Source organism: Suricata suricatta, chromosome 8 (assembly GCF_006229205.1).
Source record: "Suricata suricatta isolate VVHF042 chromosome 8, meerkat_22Aug2017_6uvM2_HiC, whole genome shotgun sequence".
Classification (NCBI taxonomy): domain Eukaryota; kingdom Metazoa; phylum Chordata; class Mammalia; order Carnivora; family Herpestidae; genus Suricata; species Suricata suricatta.
The window spans coordinates 31,278,661-31,306,631 of NC_043707.1; the positions used below are offsets into that span (position 1 = coordinate 31,278,661).

At 45.2% G+C, this 27,971-nt stretch overlaps 1 protein-coding gene across 1 annotated transcript; it reads right to left on the reverse strand.

Moving 5' to 3' along the window:
* Positions 1 to 1,103: 1,103 nt before the first annotated feature.
* On the reverse strand, positions 1,104 to 27,965 carry STAG3 (stromal antigen 3). The gene is made up of 33 exons (XM_029947720.1): positions 27,913 to 27,965; positions 26,438 to 26,540; positions 25,924 to 26,040; positions 22,054 to 22,150; positions 20,784 to 20,860; positions 20,282 to 20,486; positions 19,620 to 19,771; positions 16,950 to 17,023; positions 15,831 to 15,954; positions 14,998 to 15,096; positions 14,707 to 14,786; positions 14,235 to 14,342; positions 13,863 to 13,977; positions 13,595 to 13,700; positions 13,349 to 13,452; positions 12,983 to 13,075; positions 12,769 to 12,858; positions 12,064 to 12,264; positions 11,886 to 11,956; positions 11,695 to 11,782; positions 11,141 to 11,221; positions 10,971 to 11,063; positions 10,677 to 10,845; positions 10,416 to 10,552; positions 9,752 to 9,853; positions 9,090 to 9,238; positions 8,713 to 8,841; positions 8,456 to 8,613; positions 3,456 to 3,627; positions 3,107 to 3,208; positions 2,731 to 2,803; positions 1,795 to 1,854; positions 1,104 to 1,523 (listed from the first exon to the last, which is right to left on the reverse strand). The coding sequence occupies exons 2-33, from the start codon at positions 26,477 to 26,479 to the stop codon at positions 1,515 to 1,517; spliced, it is 3,477 nt and encodes a 1,158-aa protein (XP_029803580.1). The 5' UTR covers positions 26,480 to 26,540; positions 27,913 to 27,965; the 3' UTR covers positions 1,104 to 1,514.
* Between the last annotated feature and the right edge of the window lie 6 nt (positions 27,966 to 27,971).

The window sequence follows — 27,971 nt, forward strand, 5'->3', positions numbered from 1 at the left end:
CAGGATATAAAACTCGCACGTATTCTAAGGTTGGGGCTCAATTGCTCACGCCGGGCTATCTGGGTGTGTGAAGATCTCTACATTTGCAGAGCTGCCAAATCCTTTGATCTTGTGAAGTAGCCTCAGCTTAGCTGGTATTTAAATAACTCGGAATCTTTCCCCTCCTAGATCCTTAGTGACGCCCATATCTTCACCTCGGTTTTCTACTCTGTTCCTAGATCCCGTAGGAAAGGCTCCTCTCCCTGGAGCTGTTCACTCTGAATACAGGTTAGAGATCTCTGAATGGGTCCGCCGTCCCGCCATGGCAGTGGAAAGGCTGCCTTTCCACACAGAGACTCCTGAACCCAATTTCTAGCTTCTATCTGTGAGAGGGTGCTAGAGAGGAAAGGAGGAGGAAGTGGACTTAGTCAAAGAAGAAAGTGACAAGAATGTCTTCACATATTTCAGTGCTTGTCAGAGGGAAAGAGAGAACAGAGGTGCTGTGCTCTTCCAAGAAGGAGAACAAGAACAAAACAGAATTTCAAGGAGGCAGGTCTCCAGAGGCAGTCTAAGTGAGCGCTGATGGTGGTAATGAGAGAGGAAACAGATCAGAGATATTCTCAGAATGACTTGAGAGGATTTGCCTAAGAACTAGCTGGGGAAGGCAAGGAGAAAGGAGAAGACAGCGTCAGAGTCTTCGATTTGGGGGCCAGACATTTAGAGTAAGTTCTAAGTTTCTTCCTAACTCAGATACCAAGATTCTACACAATCTCAAATGATAACAGGTGTCTCCGGTACAAGGTCATGAAACTCCCCCTGCAGAGAACCCTTGGGTGAAAGCTGCTCCAGCAGGCAGGATTCTGCCCTCTCTCCTGGGTCTGAACCGTCCTCACGACATAAACCACTGAAAGGCAGCCCGTGTCTTCCTAGCTCCTCTGCCCCGCCACGACCCCCCACTACTAAGCACTGCATCCTTGAGAGTCAGAACATAAAGGCACCTGGGGGCGCGTGCAGGGCTGGCATCTGTCTGTACACTGGGCCGTCAGGCAAGGCAGGGACACTTGAGACACCAGCAGAGAACCTGACTTCCATCAGTTTAACGATTTCAAGCCACACCCTGGGGATCAGCTGATTCAAACATGTTTATTGAGCTAATTATGAAGATACAAGAGACTGGGAAAGACATTCCAAAAATACAGGAAACTATTGGGCTCTTTCCGCTCAACACAGGGAGGCAGCGCCCTCTCCGAGACGGCGGTGAAGCCCACCCCCTCCAAACGTGGCAGGAAAAAGGCACTCTTCTCAATACAGACGGACAGAACCAGGGAGCAGTAGGAAGGACGGGGGCTTAAGGCTTCTCCACCCCAACATCATCAGAGAAAGGCCGGGTTAGAAAGGCACAGCCCACCTCTCCTTCCCTTCAGAGACCAGGGTGGGGCCTGGGGCCTGTTGGTTCCTTCTGCTCTGTTCTCCCTGTTGTTGGCCTTTTCCAAGTTGAGGTGGGGAGTGAAGATGGGGAGGGGCACAGAGTCATGTCAGAGATCCTGTAACGACGGGAAAGAGGAAAGGAAAACTCAGAGACAGAACAGCCCAAAGGGAAAAGAGATGACTGCAAGGTCCTCCACATGACAGGTTACTACCCGCCCCCCCCCCCTCCCGCCGGCTACTCCTCAGGTTCCAGAAGCAGCGGAGAGGGCAGGCCATGGGCTACTGCCTCTCTTTCCTACTGCATAGCACACAGGTTACCTGCCAGGACTCCCCAAGGACACAAAGTCCTCTTAACCTGCCACCCACAGTATATCTGGGGACACTCACCTCAAGGTCTAGCTCTGTAGAATCTAAGAGGTCCAGCCCATGCTCACTGGGGGAAGAGTGCTAGAGAAGAGCAGGTGGCAGTCAGACTGGCCCTTCTTACCCCTGTCACATGGCAAATAACCAAGGTCCCTTTCCCAGTGGGTCCCTGAGCCACAGAGGGGAGACTAGCAGAGAGACGGTGGGCAGAAGGTTCAGACCTGGAAGGTTCCCAGTCATTAGAGAGGGGCCTCCTCTCCTGGCCTGCCAACTGAGTCCCTTAAATTTATTCAGTTTGGACCCAGAGAATGACATTGTTTCTGAGGAGACTTTAGGAAAGATTCTGCTAATAGAGGCCTTGTTGTCTCGTCTCTGTTGAAGTAGTCATCGTCGGGGTTTTTCCTTCTGAGCACAAAACCTCCATTCCCTTGCTCTACTCCTCCCTCTCTCCCTCTGCAAAGAGCAGAGAAGGGAAGAGAGTGTCAGCAGCAGACACACAACCCTTTTCAGTTTATAAGGTGCCTTCACTTTGTAGTTTGAGGAAAAGCTCCATCTGAGAGAGGAAGGGGCTGAGGGGTTAAGAAGGGCCAACTTGACAGGGTAGTGGCATGCGGGACCCATGTCCCCTCAAGCTTCCATGTGCTCCTGCTGTCCCGGCGGCCAGGGTAGGAAAGGGAGTAAGGGAAGCACTGGAGGCAGCGAGGCACCTCCTCCAGCTCCGGCCCTCCTTTCAACCCTCAGACTCAGAGGCAAATACTTATTTTAGGGATTGATAGAGGGAGTGTTACCCAACCCCTTTTTTGTATTTTCAATTTGTTTTCCCTCCCCTCCTAAATAAAAGTCCAAGCAAAATACAAAGCAACTTATAGGTCTCCCTCCTTCCTTTACTCTGTGATTCTTAGAGGACTTTCAAAAATCCCTCTGGTTGTAGCAGGGAAAGGGGATGTTGGGTCCACTCACCTTGTCTGTATCTTGCCATTCTTCACTTAACTCACTCTGGATCTCTTCTTCATCCTCTTCCATAAGGCTGAGTCTGAGGACAGTGGCAAAGAATAGAGGCTTTTGCACTGATATTTAAGGACCCCTGAGAGCATGTGGGAGGCACCCGGTGGAGTGACACGGCAGATGTGGAGTAGCTCCAGGCCCCCCTGCTGCTTCAAACAGAGCAGCTCATCTATCAGTTCTATGAACTAAGGGCACCCGGACCCCTGGAAGGAAGTGGTCTGTGATGTAAACAAGCCCAAAACGTCTGGGCACAGAACCACCAGGTCAGGGGAGGATCCCTCACAGCAGGTGCCTAATGTGAAGTGAGGATGGGAGGTAAGGAGCAGCTCACCGGGTCAGCCGGTTGCGCAGACCAGGACCGGAATGGGTAAGTCGAGTCTGGAAATGCTGTGGACTCAACAACCTTGACGTCTGGTTGCCTGAAAGGGGCTGGCTGTTGGGAATAAAGCAGGATCAGTGATGGGGATAAGAGTAAACTGGAAAAAGGGTAAGTTTGGCAATGTTATAGGGGAGAAGAGCTTGTGGGGAGAAAGAAAACCTGAAGCTAAGAAAATGGTAAAAGCTGGAGAAGAACCCGAGAACGAAGACAGAATGCCGCAGGGCAGAACAAGAGAACAGAGGCGGCAGGAGGGAGAGCAAACACCAAGATCGGACACCCAGATGCTCTCCTCAGCCCTTACCTTTGGACCAGCTCCGGCCCTGGGCCGCCCTCTTCCATCTCTTCCACCTTCCCCAGGGGCTGCCTCTTCTTGATGGCTGTAGAGGTGAGGGCGGGTGTGGGCGGCATGCTGTTCAGCTGGAGGCCTTCCTCCTGGGATGAAGAGATATCCTCTCTCTGCCGCCTCGAGGGGCCTGCAGGGAAACAGCGGCACATGTTCACTGCAGACCAGGTTCTGCCACAGACCATCTTCTACATTTTCAAGACCTGCCCAGGGTTTGGTTCAGGAAGGCTAAGAAAGAAGAGAATGGAAAACCTATATGGCCTCATTAGGTTATGACTAAAAATTAAGCACAACCCTACATACTAAAAAGTAAGGCTTATACAATGGTATCTAGCACTTGTGCAAGGAAAACAACACAGCTCGGAAAATAAAATAGAAAAAAATAGACATATACATACAGCAATCACAGGTAAACAATAACATGAACACAAATGTAAGAGAGAAGAGGATTCCTGAAGACTGCAAGGTCTCAATCAATGAAGATGTGTGAGGTCCTGTTCAGTCAGGTTTATTTATTTATTCACTTATTCATTTACTCATTCACTTAATCATTCCATTCATTCATTTACTCATCTAGGTACACCCGGCATGGAGCCCAATGTGGGTCCTGAATTCACGACCATGAGATCAAGACCTGAGCCGAGATCGAGTCAGACACTAAGCCAATGGAGCCACCCAGGTGGCCCTCAGCATCTGTATGGGGAAAAAATATGTGAAATGGCAATTTTAAGAGACCTGAAGCTGCTAGTGCAGAAGCAGGAGGGCTGCCCAGGAGAGACAGATGGGAGACTGGATTTTCTAAAGGCCAGAAAAACAGAAGGCGGCTGCAGTGTCAACACGCTTCTGACACCAAGGAAGAGGTAGAGGTCCTGGGGCTCACGATGTTCAAGTCTCTGTTGCAGAGACTTGAGAAAGCAGAGGAGGAGAAAGAATGCAAGGTTAGCTCAGAAAACCCTGGTGATAGTACTTCCAAAAGGGTATTATAACTGCCACCTGAAAATGTTCACAGCCTCTCGGCTATGTTTGTGTGCTGAAACCAGACCTGGAAAGTGAGCTGCAACGGGTCTAAGCAGAGACCTAGAGAAAGCAAGGGAGAGCCATACACGTGACTGTGCCCTCGGGGAGGACCGGATGGGCCCCTCCTCAGTGCCTCAACCTATTCACGGCGTGATGCTCAAGAACGCAGCCCTTCGGCCTCTCCTGCCCTCCATCTTCACTGGCTTTTTTAACCTCAGAAACTCACATTTTCAAACACCAACTCCCAAATGTATCTCAAGCTTCTGCCTCTCCCCTGGACTCCTATCCCCAGCTGTCTGTCCAAGATTTCCACCTGGAGCAACATGGCTAATACTCAAGCCCTAAGCTGCTCACCCACTACCTTCCCCATTTCAGTTGGCATCAAGTCCATCCTCCCCAGCTATGAGGCCAAGATCTATTTTTTTTTTTTTTAGGCCAAATCCACCCTCAACCCCCTCTTACATCCCACATCCAGTTCGTCAGGAAATCCTATCAGCGATACCTTAGAAACATATCCAGGATCTTTCCACTTCTCCCCACCGCCACCCCCCCGCCCCCGTCTAGCATTCAGCAGCCTCCTCGCTGGTTCCTCTGCTTCTGCCCCGGCCCCTCTACTGTCAGTTCTCAGCACGGCAGCCAGAGGGATCCTGTCCCTCCTCAGCTGTAATGTTTTTCCATTTCACTGTTGAGTAAAAGCCAGTCTGCACTCTGCCTCATATGCCCTGGGCTCCTCCATTCTCTTTGGTCTTATATCCTACATACTCTCCATTCAGCCACCTGGCCTTCTTGGCTGTTCCCAGAACATGACAGGCACATTCCGTCACGGCCCTGTGCCCTGGTGCCCCTTCTGGTATGTTCTACACACACTGTGCACCCCTTCCTTCCTTGCGGTCCCGGTCCAACACTCAGCAGCTCTGGCAGCCTTCCGCCAGCAACAAGAGAAGAGACTGCAATTCTCCCGTCACCAGGGCTTCCCTGACCTCTCCCTGCTCTTCCTCCACCGCATACACACTCTCTAAAGAAAAGAGATTTGTCTTTTTTTTGTTCACTGCTGTATTCCCAGCACACGGTGCTCAGTAAATATCTGTTGAATGGACAACGGGACCAGTCTTGTCAGTTTTCTCCTACCTTTACAAACCCCGTTTCTGGGAAACCAACCTAAACACCCACGTACTCAGCTAATACACACCTTCCTAAGTTTTGTTTGTGCTACTCTGGTAGCGCATGACGCTCGTCCTTCCTGTTTAGCTTACATCAATCTTGTCCGTTTTTCAAGCTCCAGCTTAGACTCCATCATCCTGAAGCAGCCTTCACAGGCTTCAGATCAACTAACTGAAAGTGATACCTTCCTTCCCGGAATTCTAAAGCATTCAATCTGTCAATTCTTTTTAATTTTTTAATGTTTATTTATCTTGAGAGAAAGAGAGCGTGAGCGAGTTGGGGAGGGGCAGAGAGGCAGGGAGAGAGACATCCCAAGCAGACTCCACGCTGTCAGTGCAGAGCCCAGTGCAGGGCTTGATCTCATGAACTGTGAGATCATGACCTGACCTGAAACCAAGAGTCGGACCTTTAACCAACTGAGCCATACCCTCAATCTTTTCTTTTTTTTAAATGTTTATTTATTATTGAGACAGAAACAGAGCATGTGTGGGGGAAGGGCAGAGAGAGAGGGAGACACAGAATCCAAAGCAGGCTTCAGGCTCTGAGCTGTCAGCACAGAGCCCAATGCGGGCCTTGAACCCATGAAATGCGAGATCATGACAAGAGCTGAAGTCGGAAGCTTAACCAACGGAGCCACCCAGGCGCCCTTCAATCTGTCAATTCTTAAAACCCTAAGGAAGTTATCATTTACTGGTGATGGTTCATAATTTAGACTTTCTAGAAATGTATTTTCTGTTTCCTATTAGATAGTAAGCTGCTTGAGGACCCTTCACAGCCTCTAAAACACCAAGCACGGTGTCCTGCACTTAACAGGCCCTTAACAGATATCAGTTAACTGATTAAAGCAGAGTTTTCTAGTGGTATAAAAAATACTTTTAGGTAGAATACTTAAAGACATTTAAAAAAGTTATATTCTACCTCACACTGTGTACAAAATTAACCAAAATGGATGACAGAAAGAACTAAGAAGAAAACCATCTTCTAAAAAATCTTCATGATCTTGGATTAGGCAATGATTTCTCAAGCCATGACACCAAAGCACAAACAACAAAAAACCCAAATAATCTGGATTTCATCAAAATTAGGAACTTTTGTGTTTCAAAGGACACACAATGGATAACGAATAAAAGAATGGGTAAAGAGGGGTGCCTGGGTGGCTCAGTCGGTTGAGCGTCCGACTTCGGCTCAGGTCATGATCTCACGGTTCGTGGGTTCGAGCCCTGCATCGGGCTCTGTGCTGATGGCTAGCTCAGAGCCTGGAGCCTGTCTTCAGAGTCTGTGTCTCCCTCTCTCTCTGACCCTCCCCTGCTCTCACTGTCTCTGTCTCTCAAAAATAAATAAAAACCATAAAAAAAAAAAGAATGGGTAAAGAATATAAAGTCGACATACACAACGGAATGTCACTCAGCCCTCATTAAAGAGACCTTGCCACTCGCGGACAATGGATGGTCCTAGACAATATCATGCTCAGAAATATCAGATGGACAAGTACAATATGATTTCACTTACATGTGAAATCTAAAAAACACAACAAGTGTACCAAAAAAATGGAAACAGACCCGTAAACAGAGAGAACTGGTGGCTGGCAGAGGGTAGGAGGATGGGCAAAATGGAGGAAGGCGAGTGAGGCACAGGCTCTCCAGATGTGAAATGAGAAAGTCACGGGGTGACAGGGACAGCGCAGGGAGCACAGTCTGCGGTGTGGTGACAGATGACAGCTGTACTTGGGGGGAGCACAGCATAACTGATAAGAGTTCTACAGAGTTATAGAACCACTACGTTGTACACCCGAAACTAATGTATGTCAACTATACTTCAATTAAACAAAAGTGAAAACCACTCAGATGGCAATCAACTAGTGCAGGGATAAACAAAACGTGGTATGGCCCTATGACAGAATGTTATTTGGCCATAAAAAGGCGAGAGGTACTGATACCTGCTGAAACATGGATGAGCCTTAAAAACATTACGCTAAGTGAAAGAAGGCGGTCACATAAGGCCACATATGGTATGATTTCATTTATATGAATGTCTAAAGTAGGCAGATCCAGAGACAGGAAGTAGATGAGTGATATTGCCTGGTGGGGGGGGAACCAAGATGTTCAACTGTTCACTAGAAAACACATACGTGTTAACACATCAAACTTGTGATTTCTAGGATATTATCATCTAAGATGAAACTATATTCAAAAAGAAAATTAAAGAGGGGCGCCTGGGTGGCCCAGTCGGCTAAGCATCCGACTTCAGCTCAGGTCATGGTCTCGAGATCTGTGAGTTCAAGCCCTGCATCGAGCTCTCCACTGACTATCGGCCTCTCTCTCTGCCCCTCCTGCTCTTGAGCATGTGTGTATGTGTGTGTGCACACTCTCACAAACATAATAAGCATTAAAAAAAATTAAAGAAAAAGTATTAGATGACAGGTAATAATCTGAGGGTAAAAAAAATCATAAAAGTTGTGTAAAAATCTTTAAAATTTGGATAATAATAGAATACTAGATGCAAGGATGGCCCCTCCTAAAATGTACAGATTTCTTATTTTCATCTTTAGTTTTATCATCAGTTGCTGCTTGATTTTTCACAGAGGTTTGCTATTTTTAGGTGGCTAGATAAACCTTGAAGGAAATGAGGACCCCTTAAGGATAGCAGATGCTCAGTGAAACATTTTTTATTTAACTAAAGACGAAAGTGTGAAGGAGGCAGAAGACCCGATACCCAGGTACTGGCTATGGAGGAAGGAAGCAGCGCTCACCACCCTGATACCCGCACACACAGTACTTTACCTTCAGTGCGCCTCTTCTTCGAGCGAGGGTAGCCCTGAGGGTTGGCCTCCGCTGTGCTCTCTCCAGGGCTGAGGGAGTGGCAGTAGGTGGTGACTGGACCCCAGGGACAATCGGGTGCCTGGGAGACACGCTGCAGACACTTTTCCAGGTAGGACAGTCTAAGGAAGGGGTGAGATGAAGAGGCTGACTTGCCCGCTGGGCCCTCACCGCTCCCTGCTTCCCTAATCCTCATCTTGGTCCATTACCCGCTAACTTACAGCAGCTGCTTGTCCTGATGGAAGAGTCGGGGGGAGAACTCGGCAAGGAGCTCCAGGAATGCTAGGTTTGGGGGCTGGCCGGAGGAGCCAGCTGGAGGAGCCTCAGACAAGGAGAATTTGATGCCTTCCCTTGGTTGAAAAGAATGATTTTAGGAAGATGATCCCTCCACACATCCCTCCCAGGGAAGCATCCTGTCCAGGTGCGCCCCTCCCCTGTCCCGGTTTATCTCCCAGAGAATACGACCAGCCAACCTGACTGCTGCTTCTCAACACGCTTCTCCCTCCCTCCAGGACCACACTCCCACGCTCCCTGCACACGGCCTGTGGGTAACCCCTCTGAGATCAAGTGCCCTGACTTCTAACCAGCATTTTCTTACTTGTGTAGCATGACCACAAGGTCACGGTTCTGTAGCTGCTGGGGCCCAAAGCTCAAGGCAAACCTTCGGGCCAGGTCCCTCATCTCACTGAAGGCCGGAAGATCACTCAGGCCCTGGGGCCCCTGTTCCTGCAGCAGTTCTGTGTACAGCTGTTCCCAGGAGACATGGTGCATTTGGGAAAGGGAGGAACAAAGTGGAAACAGAGAAGGACGGCATTCCTTTCTCTGTGCGGAAATTCTAAAAGACTTGGGAGTGCCATCTGCTACTTTTACTCTTTCTTCCCAGGACACTGGTCCTATTCCTGACCCCCTGCAGAGAGAGCCTTCATCCTTGCTCTGTAACAATAAAAATGTCTCTAGTAACTGAAGAGACTGACAGAGAACAGAGCAGATAAAATTCAGGAATTTCCTATCACTTTATTGTTGGTGCTCCTGTGTCCTGATAGTTGAATTTCTGTGGAGTTGGGGTAAAAATTGCCCATCAGTTAATACTTTCTACAGACCTACTAGTTATGAAGAAGACTGTCAAGTAAAGTTAAGAGCCAAAATAAACTAGAAAGTTCCTTAAGGATCTCCCGTTCTAAATGGCTGAGGGTGAGCAGAGTGCATCGGCGCCAGGGAGGGCACGTCACGGGCGGAGGCGCTCCAGGCAGACGGGAGTACCTGCTTGAGGCTCAGCAGCAGGATTCGGGAACAGTGACTTCGGTCAATCTGCCTTGCTCTAGTTAATGTTTCCTTGATAATGTCACCATAGTCACTGTAGAACTGCGGGACAGGAAATGGAGAAGATATCGTTTGACCACAGGGCCAGACTGGTTCTGTTGTTTCTTCCTTTACATCCCTCATCATGTCTCCTTCCTAAAGCGCTTTAAGTCAGGAAACATGAATCTAAGTATAAAACAACTCAGACTAGACCAAAGACATCAGAGTTTAGGCAAATAAATATGGGAAGAAATTCTGCTCAGAGCCCATTTCTCAGGGAAGAAGTGCTCACAGTAGGTGACTTGAGGACACTGAGGTCCACATCTTCCGATCTTTTTTTTGCTTCTTCTATTACCCCAGTTTATAGAGACTGGGTTCACAGAAAGAAAAGATTCTGGACAGATGAATAAGATTACTTTCTCTCCAATGAATTTCCTCCTCAAAGGATTTTCCCCCCTATGATTATTTATTACCAACTCTTGTCTGTCTCTTTATTCCAAACTCCTGTTGCCTTTTCCCTCCTGCTTTTCCTCCAAGCCTGGTACTGTCATGCCACCCACCCTCCTTCCCGCAGTGCTTCAGCGTCTGAAGTCGCGGCCGTGCTCAGCCTGACGCTTCACTGTACCTTGTTGTAGTGTTTGAAAACATCTGAGGCCGCGTCCATGTCCAGCACCCCGTAAAGCAGCAGCTTGCAGAACCCAGCCAGGAGGCGGCGCCGCTGGTGCAGCTGCTCTATCTGTAAATGATCCTCCTGGGAAGGACCTGGCTCACGGCAAGAGCAGAATGGAAAGATCAGAACCACACACTTAGGCCTCCCGCCCTTATCTGCCAGAGGCAGGCCCAAGCCCCAGACCCTTCCTGAGCCCCGGGTACAGCGTCCTTGTACCACTGCCCAGCTCTCCAGGCTGGATGAAAACGTGGTCCATGAGGAAGCTGGCTAGTTCAGACTGGAGCGTGGCTTCAGGAAAAAAGACAAGGGGTCTAAGAAAATCACGACCCCCTACAATCATCTGAGGGCTGAAGATGAGAAGCAGATCACTTAATAAGACAAAAGCCTGTTGGAGAAAAAAAAAGGATACTCACAAGACAGAAACTGCACAGCTTATTTCTCCTTAGAACAAGGCTTTTTCAGACCATGAGGAGTGACACGCCTCCTTGGTCCCACCTGACGAATGCCCACCTGCTCCTGGATCTCAGAAGCCACATCTGAGAGGCAGCTCTGGCAGAGTTCGCAGAACGCCACCATCCTGTCCTTCAAACTCAGCAGCTGCTTCTGTGGAGACAGTGGCTTGAGGAGGAATGGAGACAGGCTCCTCCATTCCCACCCTCCCTACTCAGACCCATATTCACCTGGGAAGCGCCTGATCCAGAAAGGTGGGTTAGTGTCCAGAGAATGGAAAAATAGACCAGAGTCAAGGCTGGCAGCATCACCTGTAACAATCACATGTTACAAAAATGAAAAGAGTCAGGAACGAGGGGCAGAGAAGGAAGGAGGGAAGAAGAGAGAAAGACAGACAGGCAGCACACACACAAAGCAGTGAAGAGAGACAAAAAGATTAGCAGAGACTGGCTTCCTTTTCTGGGGAGAAAAGAACTGATTCTGGACAATCTCCAGAGGATTCTGTCTTGGACAGGAATGCCACCTCTTCCTTATTTACCTGAGGTCTCTTAGAATCCCTCAACATTATCCTTGACTCCCAGGAAACCAAAGAGGATGGCTGTTTTCAGGCACTGGAAAGTACAGTCCACCTTCTAGAGTGGAACCGAAGGAATGCCACGCACATGCTCTTCTCACGTCTCCTCTGCACCCCTGGGACCAGAACTGCCTGGGACAGTCAGCCACCAGGGACACAGGGCCCTTAAAAACTCCCCTCTGCCTCCACGCCGCTGACTCGTCTACTCGCCTGGTGAGGAACCTCTCCTGTGCCCACAGCCTTCCGGAGGAGCCGGCAGCACGGCTCGTACAGCTCCCAGCGAGTCAGGTCGTGCGCGCTTTGGGGAGGAGACAGAAACATGACGCGGGAACAGAATGGGAGGGATCACCCCCACAGACACCAGGAGAAACAGGAAGAGGGAACGGGAGTGAGCGGCTCACTTGTAGAAGGCAGACAGGCGCTTCAGAGTGGCTGCCAGACTGTACACCTCATCCTCATCCAGGAACGACGACTGAGGGAGAGAGAAGGTCCATAACGGGATTTTCCCGAGAACACGTAGATCCACGTCCCCATCTAGTGGCCCCCGCGGACCCAAGTTTGGGGCTTCCCAGTCCCTACCTGAAGCAACTCTTCAAGTTCCTGCTGGAAGCGGTCGCTCAGCAGGTCCACCAGCTGGCTGCGGGCGAAGTCTACCCGGCCGAAGAACGTGAACTCAGGGTTACAGAGCAGATAGAGGGCATGAGCACCTGCCTCCAGCACCGCAGGCTCCGCGTGCTTCACCACCACCTCCTGGAGCTGCTGCAAGAACAGCTCCAGGTGCTGACAGGAAGAGAGGTGGGAGAGGACAGTGCTGTGGGCGAGGCCTCTGGAGGGGAGTGGGGCTGGGTGAGATGAGAAATACACTTGAAGCATTAACTTGCAAGGAGAAGATGCTTATGGAAGGGAAAGCTTCTTGATTTTTCTGGAATCCAGGTTCTTTTTCATTCTTTTAATGTTTTCTTTTTTTTTAAATATATATATTTTTTACTTTTGAGAGACGGAGAGATACAGCACAAGCAGGGGAGGGTCGGAGAGAGATGGAGACTCAGAATCTGCAGACAGGCTCCAGGCTCTGAGCTAGCTGTCAGCACAGAGCCCAACGCAGGGCTCAAACCCACGAACGTGAGATCATGACCTGAGCCAAAGTTGGATGCTCAACCGACTGAGCCACCCAGGCACCCCTGGAACCCAGGTTCTTGAGAAGAACCAGATACTGGCAGTAGAACGTTTGGTCCTAGCAAGGAAGCAGGGAGGTGTAGGAACTTTATCTTCCTCTCTGCTCACCTTCTCCAAGCGCCTGGTGCAGTAGATGTTGAGGTCAAAGTAGCTGAGAAGCTGGAGCAGGGGAGCAACCTTCTCTGCATCAGCTGAGAACTGTGGGGATTGAGCGGGAGACCTACTTACCAGGTAACACATGCTAGCTCTTACTCCCAGTCCTCACCGGGGGCCATTTCCTTTCACCTCTCGTTCCCAGATACTGAAGGGCGGGCAGCTCTACCTTGGCCAGGAGCTGGGGGAGCAGGGGGATGAGGTGCTCCGTCAGCTTCACCTTGTCATCCGCTTGGATCTTACGTTCTTTCGAGGTTAAGCCCTGGAATTAGTCATTTGCGGGGGGGGGGGAGGTGCAAGGAAAGATATGGAAAAACACTGGGTCCAGAGGGAGTGCATGTGTATCCCTCCTCCCCACAATCTCATCTGCCCAGGAAGGAAAAGACAATCATCTGGCACATCCTTCAGATTTCTTTTTCTAGAAATGGAATTCTTTGCGGAACAGAGAAGGGGCACCCAAGACTTGAGGATGAGAATAGACCATACCTGTCTGGACTTTTATTGCTACCAGACCCACACGCCCTTCACGCCATACCTTTCTCCCAGTAATCCGCCCCACAGGTGGGTGACCCTCAGAAGCTTGCCGAGCACTGGACACCAGGATCTCAATCAGCGTGCTCTCCTGCACATCGTCCAAGTCTGAGTTGGCAGGAGGATGAAAAACACAGAATCACAAATTAGCCACCCTCCATCTCCAAGTCACCCTGACTCCCCCACTGCCCAGGACACCTATGCCTCATGGGTGAAACATCCCCTCCTCCAGCTACCACATGGCACGCACTCTGGTCCTTCTCCAGCAGCAAACTTGTCAGACTCTCCCAGTCCTTCAGCTGAGACCCTGCACAGTCCCACAGGCTGTCTACTAAATAAGCAGCATGGTCATGGAGCTGTGGAAGAAGGTACATGTTAAGTTACTGAAGCCACGTCAGAAAATTCTAGGAAGTGGCTACTGACAAACCATGTCTCTCCTTCCTGCGTTGCCGTTCCCATCCTTTTCCATCCACAGGTCTTTATGCACAACAGCCAAGAAGCTCTTTCCCATACGTCACCTCACTTTCCACGAAGAAGGACAGCAAAAGGCGGAAGAAAGTCCTCTGGGCACGTGGACTTCTGCGTTGCTCTCTACCACCCACCATTTTAGTCTCACACTCAGGTTGGAAGAGCCTGGTAGAACGAACACAGGGAAAGGGCACAGCCAGGAGCAAATGAGGAGCAGAATAATTGCCATGAACGAAAGAAAGAGTCCAAGGAGGGAAAGAGGTGCAGAGCCAAGGAAAGGCTCAAGGAGTTAAGAGGGGGAAAGCAACTCCAAAAGACTTTAACAAGTATGTGGGGTGGTCGTTGGGAAGATCAGCAGCAGACACGGGAGAGAAAATAGCACAGGAGGGCGTTAAAGGAACAAGTGAGAGGACCCTACTCACTTCCAGTAGAGGAACTCCCCTGCAGCAGAGGCCAGGACTCGGTTAGAGGCATACACAACAGGGTAGATGCCCTCACAGTCTGCATCCGTCAGCACCCCTTCCATGTTCCTGCCAAGAGAAAAGGAGAAAAAGCAGGTGGATATGAATGATGTCCCCCAGCACAACTAGGGCTGGAAACAAAAAGAGGCAAATGAGGATTTGGAACAATCCAAAAGAGAAACAACAACGAAAACCAATGAGGATTAGCTGATAAAGAACTTTTAAATGAAGAATGGAAGACAGAAGAGTATGGAAAGTTAGAGAAGACAGGAAATGTCCCCCCTCCAGGAGATCCTGCAACTTATCATCTCTCTCAACCTGTTACAGAAGGAAGAGTCAACCTATGACAGCTGGACAGGGCTCTGAAAGGGCCTGCCTGATGCTGGAAAGGTAGGGGTCTGAGAAGTGTGCCTCCCCACTCCCCAGGACTCACTTGAGGATGAGTGTTAGTAACTTGACTGCTTCCACCGCCACATCATACTCTCGGTCCATGACCATGGAAACCATCCGGTCCTATAAGGGAATAGAATGCTGCTCAGTACTTCATTGTATCCATCCCAAAACATTATTCTCTCTTAGAATCTTAGGGATTCCTAAAGAGAAGGCATAGAAGCAGGTGCTGGGATAGCTATGGACACATAAGAGCAATAGAAATGGAAAGACGAGGTGGGGAAACGGGAACCACAAGGAAGAGCTGAGCACAGGAGTACTGTCCCGATTTTACCTTGAAGCGGCTAGTAAAGAGCTCCAGGCGGGCAGTCAAATCCCGGCTGCCGTATAGCCCTTTTAGAGCCTTGAGGCACTGCAGACGGACTTCTCGATGCTATTGAGGAAGACAGAAATATGACGGACTATTCTTCTACTCAATCCCCACTGGGCCTCCATACCCCTCTCTCAGATTACTCTTTCTGGGCCTTAGTGTCATCTATGCTGAGGACTTTGGGACGACTCAGAGACAACAGACAGCTGTCTTCTTATATACAAAAATGAAAAGATCACAGCAGAGTTTAGCAATCATAATGAAAAGAACTTTTGGGGCACCTGGGTGGCTAAGTCGGTTGAGTGTCCAACTCTTGAGGTCAGCTAAAGTTGTGCTCTTGCGGTTCATGGGATCAAGACCTGTGCTGGGCTGTGCACTAGCACTGTGGAGCGTGCTTGGGATTCTCTCTCTCTCCCTCCCTCTCTGCCTCTCCCCTGCTCATACGCTCTGTATCTCTCAAAAATAAATAAACATTAAAAAAAAAAGAAAAGACAAAGATCTTTTGGCTAGCACCCTAGCACCTGTATCACCAATCCATTAATAGCTTTCTTGCTTTTTCCTAGGGAAAGTCTTTCTCTACTCTGGTTTTAAGGTGTTTCATCTTCTGGATATATCTTTCTCTCTTCTACCTCATCCCTCATCCTAACTCCCAATACTGGGGAGTTCTGAGGTTCACTGCTTTGATGGGCTGATCACTAGTGAAGCTCCTGAGCAACAGGACCAGGAAAAGCTGTGGTGTCTTGGGGTAGGGAAGACGGTGAGGGTGATGGAGGAAAAGAAGCTGACTCAATGCTCACCTTATCATGCAAGGTCCAGCCAATATATTTCAAATAGCTGTCAGTGAGGAAAGATGTGCTGTAGCTTTGCATCCAAGACCCAATCTCTTCAATGCAGATAGCACGGATCTCCGGAAGGACATCCCTAGGCACAGAGAGATAAACTGACTCCTACCACCGTCTCTCTAAATTCACTTTTCATCCTCCCAGCCTCTCCCTACCATAGAAGAATCTGCTTTCTTGACTGAACACCATGCTCCAGGCCTTTCATTTCCTTCTCCCCATGTAAATATATAAAAAAATAAATATCTTCTAGGGGTGCCTAGGCGGCTTGCTTGGTTGAGTAACTGACTCTTGATTTTGGCTGTCATGATCAAATGGTTCATGAGTTTGAGCCCCACGTCAGGCTCTGTGCTGATGGCACGGAGCCAGCTTGGGATTCTCTCTCTCTCTCTCTCTCTCTCTCTCTAAGTAAATAAATATTTAAAAATAAAAAGTAAACATTTTCTTTCTGTAATACTACAAAAATAATTGAGCTTATCTTCCATGCCCCTTTTAAAACTGATTTTGGAAGTCGGTTTAACTGTTGGCCAAATTTCCACTTGAAGAAAATACTAAATCAGCTGAAGAGTTCTGGAAAGGCAGAGGTTGACATCTAGGTAAGAGTGAGAAAAACATATGGACGCTATTTTTAAGTTACTTCCACCAGTTCTTTTAAATAGTGTAACCCCCGCCCCCGCCTTTAGCCCAGTGGAACAGCAGGCTGGGCCAGGGAAAGGCCTGCCAAGCTGCAAACCCTCAGAAAAGCCCTGCCTTTTGGCTCTTTGCTCTGGTTTTCTCAGGTCTCCAGCTCCAGGAAGATGGGGAAGGGAAGGTCTTAGGCAAAGCTGGAGCAGAGGAATACTTAACAGTGCCTTATTCTCTTATTTTCTCTCCCCAAAGAGCTTATAAGAGCCTCTGGAGTTGGGGGTGAACTAAACCTTACTAATTTAAACATCTGTTGTCAAAGTTTCTGCTCCAGCTACATTTGCACTAGGATTAACCAAATAACCAGGATTATAATGGAGGGACGCCTCGTTATGTTTACAGATCCCATAACCAAGGACCAGCTGTTTCAACGAGAGGAGCACATTCACTCACCTGTACCGATGCACAAAGACTCCCCTGAAGAGAGCATTCATCATCCCCTCAATCTCCTCTTGATGTTCTTGGAGCTGGAGGACAGGAGGAACAGGTCAATCTTTCTTGTGCCCCAATAGTACAAGGCCACAAAAATATAGAAACATGTGACTTCCACTTACTTTTATTTATTACAGGACATAGTCTGACCCCCTGATATCCTAGGTTCCTTTTAAACCTTCTAATTCTGGAAGAAGCTGTATAGTCAACCATTGACTCAGAGGAATCTTTGTGTTTGGAAAAAATAATATCCCCTTTGGGTCTGGTTATTTTGGCTATCTTTGGCTATTCAGAGGCACTAGCTGGTAGTTACAATGATTTCTAACAACAATTGAGGAAGTGAATTTTTTCCATAAATGAAGTTTATTTGATAGAAATAGCAAAACAAGCAAAAGAAGAAAAGGAACAGATTAGACCAGTGGTCCTCAGCGAGGGCCCCTCAAGGGACACTTAGCAACTTCTGAAAACATTTTTGGTGGTCACAACTGGGAGGAGGTGCCATCTAGTGGACAGAGTCCAGGGATGCGGTCAAATATTCTGCAATGCCAAGACAGCCCTCAGGTCAACAGGGCCATTGTTGAGAAACACTGGATTCGATGAATAACAGATATCAAGGAAGCATTCTTTAAAACAACAATATATTGATTATCTCTTCAATAATCAATATATTGGGGGGGGAAAGGGGGAAGCAGAGGTTAAATGAGGCTTAAGAAATACAAGAAATGTAATGGATCCTTAACTAGATCCTGGTTGGAATTGGATATAAAAGGCATTATTAATGAATAATTAATATTTTTTAACATGAAAATGATATTGGATTAATGTGGGAATAATTTTTTTGGATGACGAGTTTTAAAATAATTTTTAGAGAACATACTTAAGTTTTTAGGTGGAAATACCAGTATTTCTATAATTTACTATAAAATAACAAAAAGATTGGGAGAACTGGGTGGCTCAGTCAGTTACACGTCAGCTCAGGTCATGATCTCACAGTTCGTGAGTTTGAACCCCGCATTGGGCTCTGTGCTGACAGCTCAGAGCCTGAAGCCTGCTTCGGATTCTGTGTCTCCCTCTATCTGTGCCCCTCCCCCACTCACACTCTGTCTCTCTCTAAAAAATAAACATAAAAAAAATGTTTTAAATAACAAAAAATAGAGGACACAAATATGAAGAAATATTAATTGCTAAATCTAGATTATTTATATATGATGTTCACTCTACCAGTGTCTCTATCTCTCAGAATGTTTGGGAAATTTCATACTGAAAAGAAAAGGAAAGAGAGGGAAGGACAGAAGGAGGAAGGTTGTCATCAGTGTCAATTTCTATAGAAGTTTGGAAAAAGGAGATTAAGAAAAGACCATTGACTACAGGGATTAAGAAGTCACTGGTTTGTGGTTTGATCCCAGGTTTTAGCACCAAAAAAAAAAGAAAAAAAAGTCACTGGTTTGGAAAGAATAATTTCAGAGAAAAATGAAGACAGAAGCTAGGCGGCAAAAAATGGATTCAGTTGGATATTAAGGAAGTAAGAAAATACTAAAAAGGAAGACTAGAAATGGAGTAATTCATAGAGAGGAAGAGTAAAGGGAAGATTCAAAGGCCTACAGACATAAAAGTGAAGAGAACAGTGGGGAGAGAGGGATTAAAAACAAAAGAGAAATAATGACTGATAAAGCAAGAGCCTAGACAGGTAGAAAAAAAAGATTCACAGTATTATACACAAGATCCGAGACAGACCTAATAAACATAAGGTTTAAGATCATAGTGACATTGAAAATAGTAAGCAAGAGTGAGGAGAGAAGGTTTACCATGGAAGAAATCTTGAAGAAGGGTGGGAAAACAGTCAACTGTTGGGGTTAGGCACGGGGAGTCCTGCCAACCTCACGCAGGGGGAGTGTCAGATACTAAGAGCGAGTAGGGGGAAACCAGTGTCTCGTGACAGGCACGGCTACTTGAGGGTTTAATCAGGGTAAAAGCTTTTGTTAGGGCCTATGTCCTCCAGTTTGTCTTTAAGTATAAAAGGAAATAAAGCAAGTATCTACTCTGTGCCAGACTACCTATTTAATTTTCATAAGAAGGTAGAATTATCTCCTTTTCAAAGAAAAGGAAATAGAAGATTGGAGGTTATATAAGGCCATGGAACGAGTAGCTAACTAAAACAGCCTTTAAACCCAGGAGTGATTGAAAGGCCAGTCACTTTCTAGTCCTCAAACAGTTGGCGTCTCGTCAGTGGATGGCCTTTAGTACTCCCTGTGGTGATTTGCAGACTATATTCTTGACCAGAAAGTCAAAAATTAACTCCTTGCATGAGATGCAAGCACAACACTTAAAAACATCTCTGATAATGAATGTAGATAATGGAGACTAAACAAAAGTGGAATTAAAAAGAACTCTAAAATTTACTCTAAGTTAGAAATAATTCTGAGCTCACATTCCAGAAACAAGGTAAGCATGCAGTGCTCTCTGACGGGGCAGGTCTACTAGACCGCTGTCAGGCTCCGCTGCTCGTGACCTGAAAGGTGGCTGAGGGGCCGGGCCCTACCAGAGAGAGGTGCGTGGGCACGGGTAAAATGGGCCTCAGCAGCAGCGGATGAAGCTGAGAGAGGGAGGGAAGAGGCAGGGGACACTTCTCACCTCTTTGCGTTTCTCCAACAGGCTCTCCAGTCGCTCAGGTGCTCTCTGTCCTGGTGCCTTATTTCGTTCGGCCTCATACTGCCGCTGATTATTGTCTTTGTGCAGACTCAGTTGGAGGGCAACTCTTACCAGGGAGGTCATTAGCTTCATGGCTTTGAGCCAGGAAAAAACAAGAACAGGGAATTTTTACTTTGGTCAGAGGAGGAAGGATAGATTTAAAAAGGAGAAAAAAAAAAGCATCTTGTGGTTCCAGTGAGAAGAGGAGGAGGAAGCAGGGAGGGGGCAGTTGGGGAAACACCATGGCTGTTCCCACCTCTGCTACCAAGAGAAAGAAAAGAAATAAAAAGGAAGGGCAGTCAAAATGAAAAGCTAGAGCAGGGTGACCCTAAAGTCCTAAGACTGACTGTTCTGGAGTAGACATTATTTTCCCCCTCTTTTAGGCTTCTTTTAATCCTCAGCACATTCCCAGCTGTTGAGCTATGAGAAACAAATTAAGGCTGGAAATAGTCACTGTAATCCACCCTATTTTAAAATACCACTAGTGAGAAACTCAGTTGAAGTTCAGGGTAAAAGAAACCTGGGTTTGAAGGGCTAAGAATCCAGGGACCAGAGAACAGAGGAAATCCCCAAGAGAATATTATAGACTAAACATGAGTGCTCACCAGCCAGGGTGCTGGTGTGGCGGAAGGCACGGACTTGGGAGTCTGAGAGGCCGGTGAGCAGAGAGATGAGGTTGTCCATTGGGAAGCCGTCATAGAGGAGGCCGTACTGGCACTGATAGACCAATGTTTTCACAAATTCACAGAAACTGCCCTGGAACTTCTTCCAGGATGGACCCGGTGCTGTCAGGGGATACTCTCCTGAATCCTAGAGAAGGGTTTATGAACTGAATGAGAAAAGTATTACCAAGTCTATGAACCCATAGAGACTTTGGATGTCAAAATCCACTAGTACAGTAAAAAGCTTTCTCTGTTATATCTCATTTCCTGCTATTCTCAACTTTAGAGGCATATTCAGATAACATCTATGGGTCCCTTTTGCCCCCAAGAGACTGAACTCTTCTTTCCAAAAGCTATCCTATTTCCCAGAATCAAAATGAAGGGGATAATGGGCCTTGTGTTTTCAAATAAAAGTGGCAAGAGAATTCTGATGGTCTTCCTCCACCTCATTAAACTGTTCTGTTAGGTGCCGGATGATCTCTGAGTTGGACATCTTCTTGAACATCTCGGAGGTAACATTGCCTGAGGAATGGAGGAGATGAGGTAGTTACAAGAAAAATAGCAGGACTCTGTGACCATTTACACATACACCCGAAGATGAGCTAGGAAAAACATTGAAAAGAGCATAGATGGGGAATCAGAAGACCTGAATCCCAGTCCTCAACCTGCTGCCATCTGTGTATCTGCTGTAAAGCAACCTCTCTAGGAAACCCAAAGGAATCAAGCAACGGAAAAGAAAGGTTTAAAAAACTATATCCATCTCCACCCTGACAGCACAGAGCCTGCTTGGGATTTCTCTCTTCCTTTCTCTCTGCCTTTCTCCTGCTTGCACGCATGCCCTCTTGCCCTCTCGAAATAAATAAATAAGCATTTTTTAAAAACCCTAAATAGGGGCATCTGGTTGGCTCAGTCCATAGAACATGTGACTCTTGATCTCAAGGCAGTGAGTTCAAGCCCCACGTTTGGCATGGAGCCTACTTTAAAAAAAAAAAATCCAAGGGCACCTGGGTGGCTCAGTCAGTTGGGTGTCTGACTTTGGGTCAGGTCATGATCTCGTGGCTCGTGAGTTCAGGCCCCATGTCCACCTTTGTGCTTACAACTCAGGCCTGGAGCCTGCTTGGGATTCTCTGTCTCTGTCTCTCTCTGCCCATCCCTGGCTCACGTGTTCTCTCTCTCTTTTTCTCAAAAACAAAGAAACATTAAATTGTTTTCTTTAAATCTAAACAAAAAATAAAGATATCAATAAAACTGCACCAATTCTGAATTCTTATACTACAACCCCCCTGAGATTATCTTGCCCCAATAAATTAGGTCATGACCTGTGGGGATCTAGGGAGCCCATAGCTTCAGTGAAGAAATATGGAAAGAAGTATCTGAGAAATAGGGAATGATGAAGGAGGATTTCATCTAGAGAAAGGGAAGCCTAAAAGATGTCTAATGGTCTAATTTCAAATTTTTGAATATCATCAGCATCACATTAGTTTGATTAGTTACTTTTCCCCCAAAGGGTCTTATCTCCAAACCAACACTGTTCCCTTACTGGACCACTTCTCTACTTAGCAATCTACATGTGGTCGAATCAGTGAAACTTTTCATATGCTTTACCTTCTCCCTTTATTTAGGCGATTCCTAGTCCTACTCATCTAAATGTAGCAAAAGTTTCATAACATAGGAGCAAAGGTCTAGGGATTAGAAATGGGTAGGAGTTTCCTCACCTTTACATCCACAAGATCGGATGAAAAAGTTAATGAGCTCCAGGAATCCTGCATCTTGGTCTTGCTTGTAGCTCTCCAGCCACTCATCCACCAAAGACTAGGGAAAAAAAAGTGGATGACTTCTATTTTTGGCAATATGACAGACTGGAAATCCTATATGATTATACCAAATGAAATAGCTAAGCTCCTGATTAAAATAATAAAAACATCTTTTAAAATGTATTGCTGAATTGGAATGAAAGGTAGAATTCCATATAGGCCAAAAATGAAGTGAAGGTAGCAATCCTGGGAGATAAGCAAGCTGATTCTTGCCCTAAGGGTCCTATGAAACCCCAGGAACCACAACTTTCTGTCCAGATGGCTGCATGGAATATGAAACACAGGAGATCAAGCTTTTGGGCTTTCCAAGAAGAGAAGTTCAAAAGGAGGCTCCTGCAATAAAGCGAGGTGCTGCAAAAAGTCATGTGAGAAGAGAACTCTCCCTTGAAAATTCACAACCAGAAGCCAGATCTCAGGTCTAGATTTGCAGTCTAGATCCACATCATCTATACGATCAGAATACTCTCAGAATTTAATGCAAAGTGATTCTGGAGGGTCCCCAGTTAACTACAGCCAAGCAGGTTCATCTCTTAAAAACACACCTTTAACTCAGGCCCAAAGAATTCCAACATACAGAGCTCCAAGGAAAATGAGCAGCTGACAGTGAAACTTAGTAGAGAAACAAGGCACTGAAAGTAAGAATTGGCAGAAAAAAACAGCAGAATTATATTCACAGATTTCAAACATTGAGGTTATTACAGATATAAATTATGCTACAAATAAAGAAATAAAAGCAAAGTTTTAAACCAGAAGCAAAGAACAATCAATTTTGAAAAAGGGTCCCCCCAAATCTATAGAAGTGAAAAAAAATAAAATTTAAAACTTCAACGAAGCAGATTGGACACAGAAAAACAAAAGATGAGAGAACTGGAAGATTAAATCAAATAAATTATCCAAAATGCAGCCTTGACAGACTAACAGAAATACGGATAGAGCTATTAAGAGACATGGAGAATAGAGTAGGAAGTCCTAATTAATGTCTAATTGAGTTCAGAAGGAGATCATGGAATGATGAAAGGCAGTATTTGAAAAGAATTTTCCATAGTTGTTGAGAGACATCAATCTTCAGGCCTGGAAGCCAGTAGACTTCAAACATGACAGATGAAAAAAATATTCACACCTATAAACATTCTATAAAACATCAGAACACAAAAGCAAAATAAATCTCAAAAAGAGATCACTTACAAGGGATCTGCATGTAACACTTAAAAACAAACCACTTACAAATTAGATCTGAACAAATACATAAGCCCCTAGCCATATATGGCTGTTAAAATTAAATCAAATGTTGGGGCACCCGGGTGGCTTAGTCGGTTACGCACCCGACTTCGGCTCAGGTCATGATCTCACAGTTTGTGGGTTTGAGCCCCACATCCAGCTCTGTGCTGACAGCTGAGAGCCTGGAGCCTGCTTCAGATTCTCTGTCTCCCTCTCTCTCTGATACTCCTCTGCTTGCGCTCTGTCTCTCAAAAATGAATAAATGTTAAAAATATTTTAGGGTCACCTGGGTGGCTCAGTTAAGCGTCTGGCTTCAGCTCAGGTCATAATCTCACGGTTTGTGGGTTCGAGCCCCACTTGGGGCTCTGTGCTGACGGCTAGCTCAGAGCCTTGAGCCTGCTTCAGATTCTGCGTCTCCCTCTCCTCTCTCTCAGACCCTCCCCTGCTCGCACTGTCTCTGTCTCTCAAAAATAAATAAAAAACATTTAAACATTTAAAAAATTAATAATTAAATTAAATTAAAATTAAAATCCAGGTCCACAGTCACACCAGTCACATTTCAAGTACTCAACAGACACATGTAGCTAGTGAATACTATACTAAATGATGATATACAACATTTCCATCATTACAAATTATTGTAGTAGATAGTGCTAACTTAAACTGACAGCTGAGTTTCACCAGCAATACGGGAAGTTAGAAGGCAGTAGAATAATCTTTTTAATGTGCTGAAACAGAAAAATGTCCTCTTAGACTTCTATAACCAAAAAATAACCTTTCAAGAACAAGGGTAAGAGAGATTTCATACAAGCCAAAAAAAAAAAACCAGTTAATAATAATAAACTCTACCTAAAGGAAATTCTAAAGGATAAACTTTGAACAGCAAGAGAATGAATCTGCACAGAAGATTTGAGAAGGAATGATAAATAAAATGATGGAAACATAAACACAAACATTTTATAAAACATAATGTCTCATTCGTAGGAAAAGAAGAAATAGATACAACTAAAACACTACATGACAAGCATGTAAGTTGGAAGGGGCAATTATAATTAAAGTGTGCATAGGTCCTTGAAGAAGGATGCAAAGGAAAGAAGTAAAGGAGAAAAAGAAACGGAAAAGGTAAGATAAAGTGGGAGGCACATAAAATGGCAGAAACAAATTCAAATGTATCAATAGTGCCAATGAATATAAATGAATCAAACTCTCTCGTTAAAGATTGGCATAATCTATATATATGCTATAGGCAGGGGATACACTCCAAACATACATAGACTGAATGTAAAATGATTAAAAAAATATCAGACAAATACTAACTAAAAATAAAGCTAGTATAGATTATGTTAATAAAAAACGATTTTTTTATCTTAAAATATAAAAAGTGATGTAGATAACAATTAAAGATTCAATTTACTAGGCAACAAGTGCTCAAAATGCTTAAGGCAATGATAGGCATGAATACAAAAGTAGTAACTAAAAAGAACATCTCTGTGGGTTTTAATACATCTCTCTATAATTGACATACCATACCAAAAACAAGAAAACCCTAAAACCTAGTAGAAAGATCAAAGCAGTATCATTTAACATGTACCACTTGGGACTTTTGATCTTACCCAAGAGAACACTTCCCAACAACTAGAGAATACTCATCCTCTGTGAGCACAGGTGAAACAGTTTTGGAAATGGACTAAATGCTAAGTCATAAAGCTAGTCTCCTTAAGTTTCAAAGACCACATTTTCTGACTACAATGCAACAAAGTTAGAAATCAGTAACAAAAATATAAATAGAAAAACGCCCTATATTTGAAAATCTAAAACTGTTCTAGAAACTATAAAAACCTACATTACACATCAATATGACGACATCTCAATCAATCAAAATAAGTCACAGAAGACTATATATATAAAGAACTTCTTATTTATTTAAAAAACACATTCACTGGGGACAAAAGTGTAATGAAAGGCAAGGGAATGATTAACAGAAGATGTACTCCAGTGGGTACCTCTGGGTGGTGAGCGGACTGTGCAGGCCGGGTGGAGAGGTCTATGAAGCACTATTAACGTTTCATTTCTTGAGTTGGGACTAGCGATCTGGGTGATCATTCAAAAATTTTAAATTATATATGAGTCTTCCACACTTTTAGATGATAATAGAATTATAATAAAATTATGGAAAAAGAAACATGGAGAGGGCAAAAAGAATTAGGTATAACTGTTAAAGTGGAGCTAAAAAGTCACAAGGGTGAACAAGCTGCCACCAGATCCACGTTTTCTCTGTAGGTTATCCAATGCCTCTGCCTGCCTCCTCGGTCAATCAATTAAAGCAAAATCCACCCTGTTCTGTGAAACTTTTTGAAAAGGAGCATTCTCTCTTATCCAAGGTCTCCCCTACATCATTCCAAGGATTCACTCCATGGTCTTATCTCTCTTTCCTGAAATAGGTTACATTCCCTAACATGTCCACATTAAATCAATTTTGTAAACATTTGTCTTTATCTTTTTTATCCTACAGAGTGAGATGGTATCAAGAAACAGAGAGTGAGACTGTTTTACCTGCATGTCACTTTTGGCAGCTTTCACAGCATCAAAAAGATCACTGGCTGGTGGCTCTGGGTCTTTCTGGCCACGACCATGTACCGTTTGGGTCCCTTTCTTTGGATGTTTGGCCACCTAGTAAATACAAATAGATCAGGAATTTCCTTAAAAAGTAAACGTGATATTAACACTTGGTCTCATCATTGTCACACAAGTAGGCTTAAGCTGCCAATTTCCTAGCAGAGTTTGAGTTACTGAGATCTGAGACAACTGATCCTTATATTGTGAACTTTATTATTTTCTCCTGTTGTTTAAAAGTCCCTTAGGCCCATTCCTATTCCTCTATACTCTTATTACCCTCTTCCCTTATTCTTTTCTCTTCAAAATTTGCCCTCTTCTTGCTTCTGTCCCTTAATGCTCTTTGCATTTTGTCCTTTCATCAAATATATCATCTGAGGCTTTTTCTAGGTTTTCTTTTGCTGCTTCTCAGACCATGTTCAAAAGCAAAGCAAAACAAAATGGACTGACTCACTGGGGTTGTTCTGAGTGGTCCTTTTGCTGCTCTCTTCCTCATACCGCGTCTCAGGCTGTCTTTAAAGTCACTGCCTTCGTCAGCTGACAAAGAATCACTATCCCTATGAGGGAATGTGGTTCTCCTTAGATACAACACCCCAGTCCTTATATACAAGGGCAAATGAATTGGAATTTCTTTGTCTCTGTCGCCCTTTCTCTGGGAGAAAAATATATTCAGATTTTCTTAAGAAGAGATGTGTTGGGGTATCTGGCTGGCTCCATCAGTGGGGTGTGCAGCTCTTGATCTCAAGGTTGTGGGTTCAAGCCCTGTATTGGGTGTAGAGATTACTTAAAAATAAATTCTTTAGGGGGCCTCTGGGTAGCTCAGTCAGTTAAGCGACTGACTCTTCATTTCGGCTCAAGTCATTATTTCAGAGATTTGAGATCAAGCCCTGCATTGGGCTCTATGCTGGGTGTGGAGCCTGCTAAGATTCTCTCTTTCCCTCTCCTCTGCTCACACACGTGTACAGTCGCTCTAAATAAAATAAAATATTTTTTTTTAAAAAGAAGAGATGTGTTTACTGTTACAGGGAGTACAGACAAAATCTTAAAATAAAGCTTTCACTTGAAGAAAGCAGTGAAGATGAAAAATGAGAAGCTGAGGTGGGTGAAGGACAACCTTTTCCTAATATTCTCTCTGAATAAGAAAATCAAATGATATTCACTTAAACAGGCAAAGGGATCACGGCCCTGGTGAAAAATCAGCATGGCCTGGGAAGTTGTACAATTCTCATCTATAACTTGGATGTTAATATATGCCTAGAGTTAAATTTCATCCCTTGAAAAAGTTCATAATTCTATCGATTAGCGTTAAGTTTATAACATAGATATAATCTTCTCCCCAACAGTAGCACTGATAAAATGAGTCAGAGGAAGCCAATTAAAAAAAATAACCAGGAGATAAATCAGATCTTGTATGAGGTTATTTTATTCCTGGAAAGATAAAAAAGATATATTATTATAACCTTCACAAAACAAGCTGGTAATAATAGATAAGGATAGAAAAACCTGTTTATAAAATCCCCAGATAAAGGAACATCACACACCAACCATACTGTCAGGGAACAAACTCTTTCCTTCTCCCTCTCCCACCTCCCCACTCCCAAGAGAGGCTGTATGTACATGCTGAACATACAAATATACACAAGAAAAGTCTGGACAAGTGGATGATTGATTTAGAAACGGATATATATATATATACATATATATATACATACACACACTACACACACACACACATACATTTATATATATATATATATAACATGTAGGGCAGGGGTGGGGGGAAACCCAATTAGCTAGCAAAGCAGGAGAGAGTCACCGTTCTGAGTGCATCTCTTAACGTTTACACAGAGCCATCAGAAGACAGAGTGAAAAGCTGCCGGCACTGCAGAAGGCGAGCCAACGCAACAAGTTCTCGTCGACTCCACTCACCCCTCTGTAGTCTGGTCCGAGTCCCTGTCACCACAGGGCACACTGATAGACGAACTAGA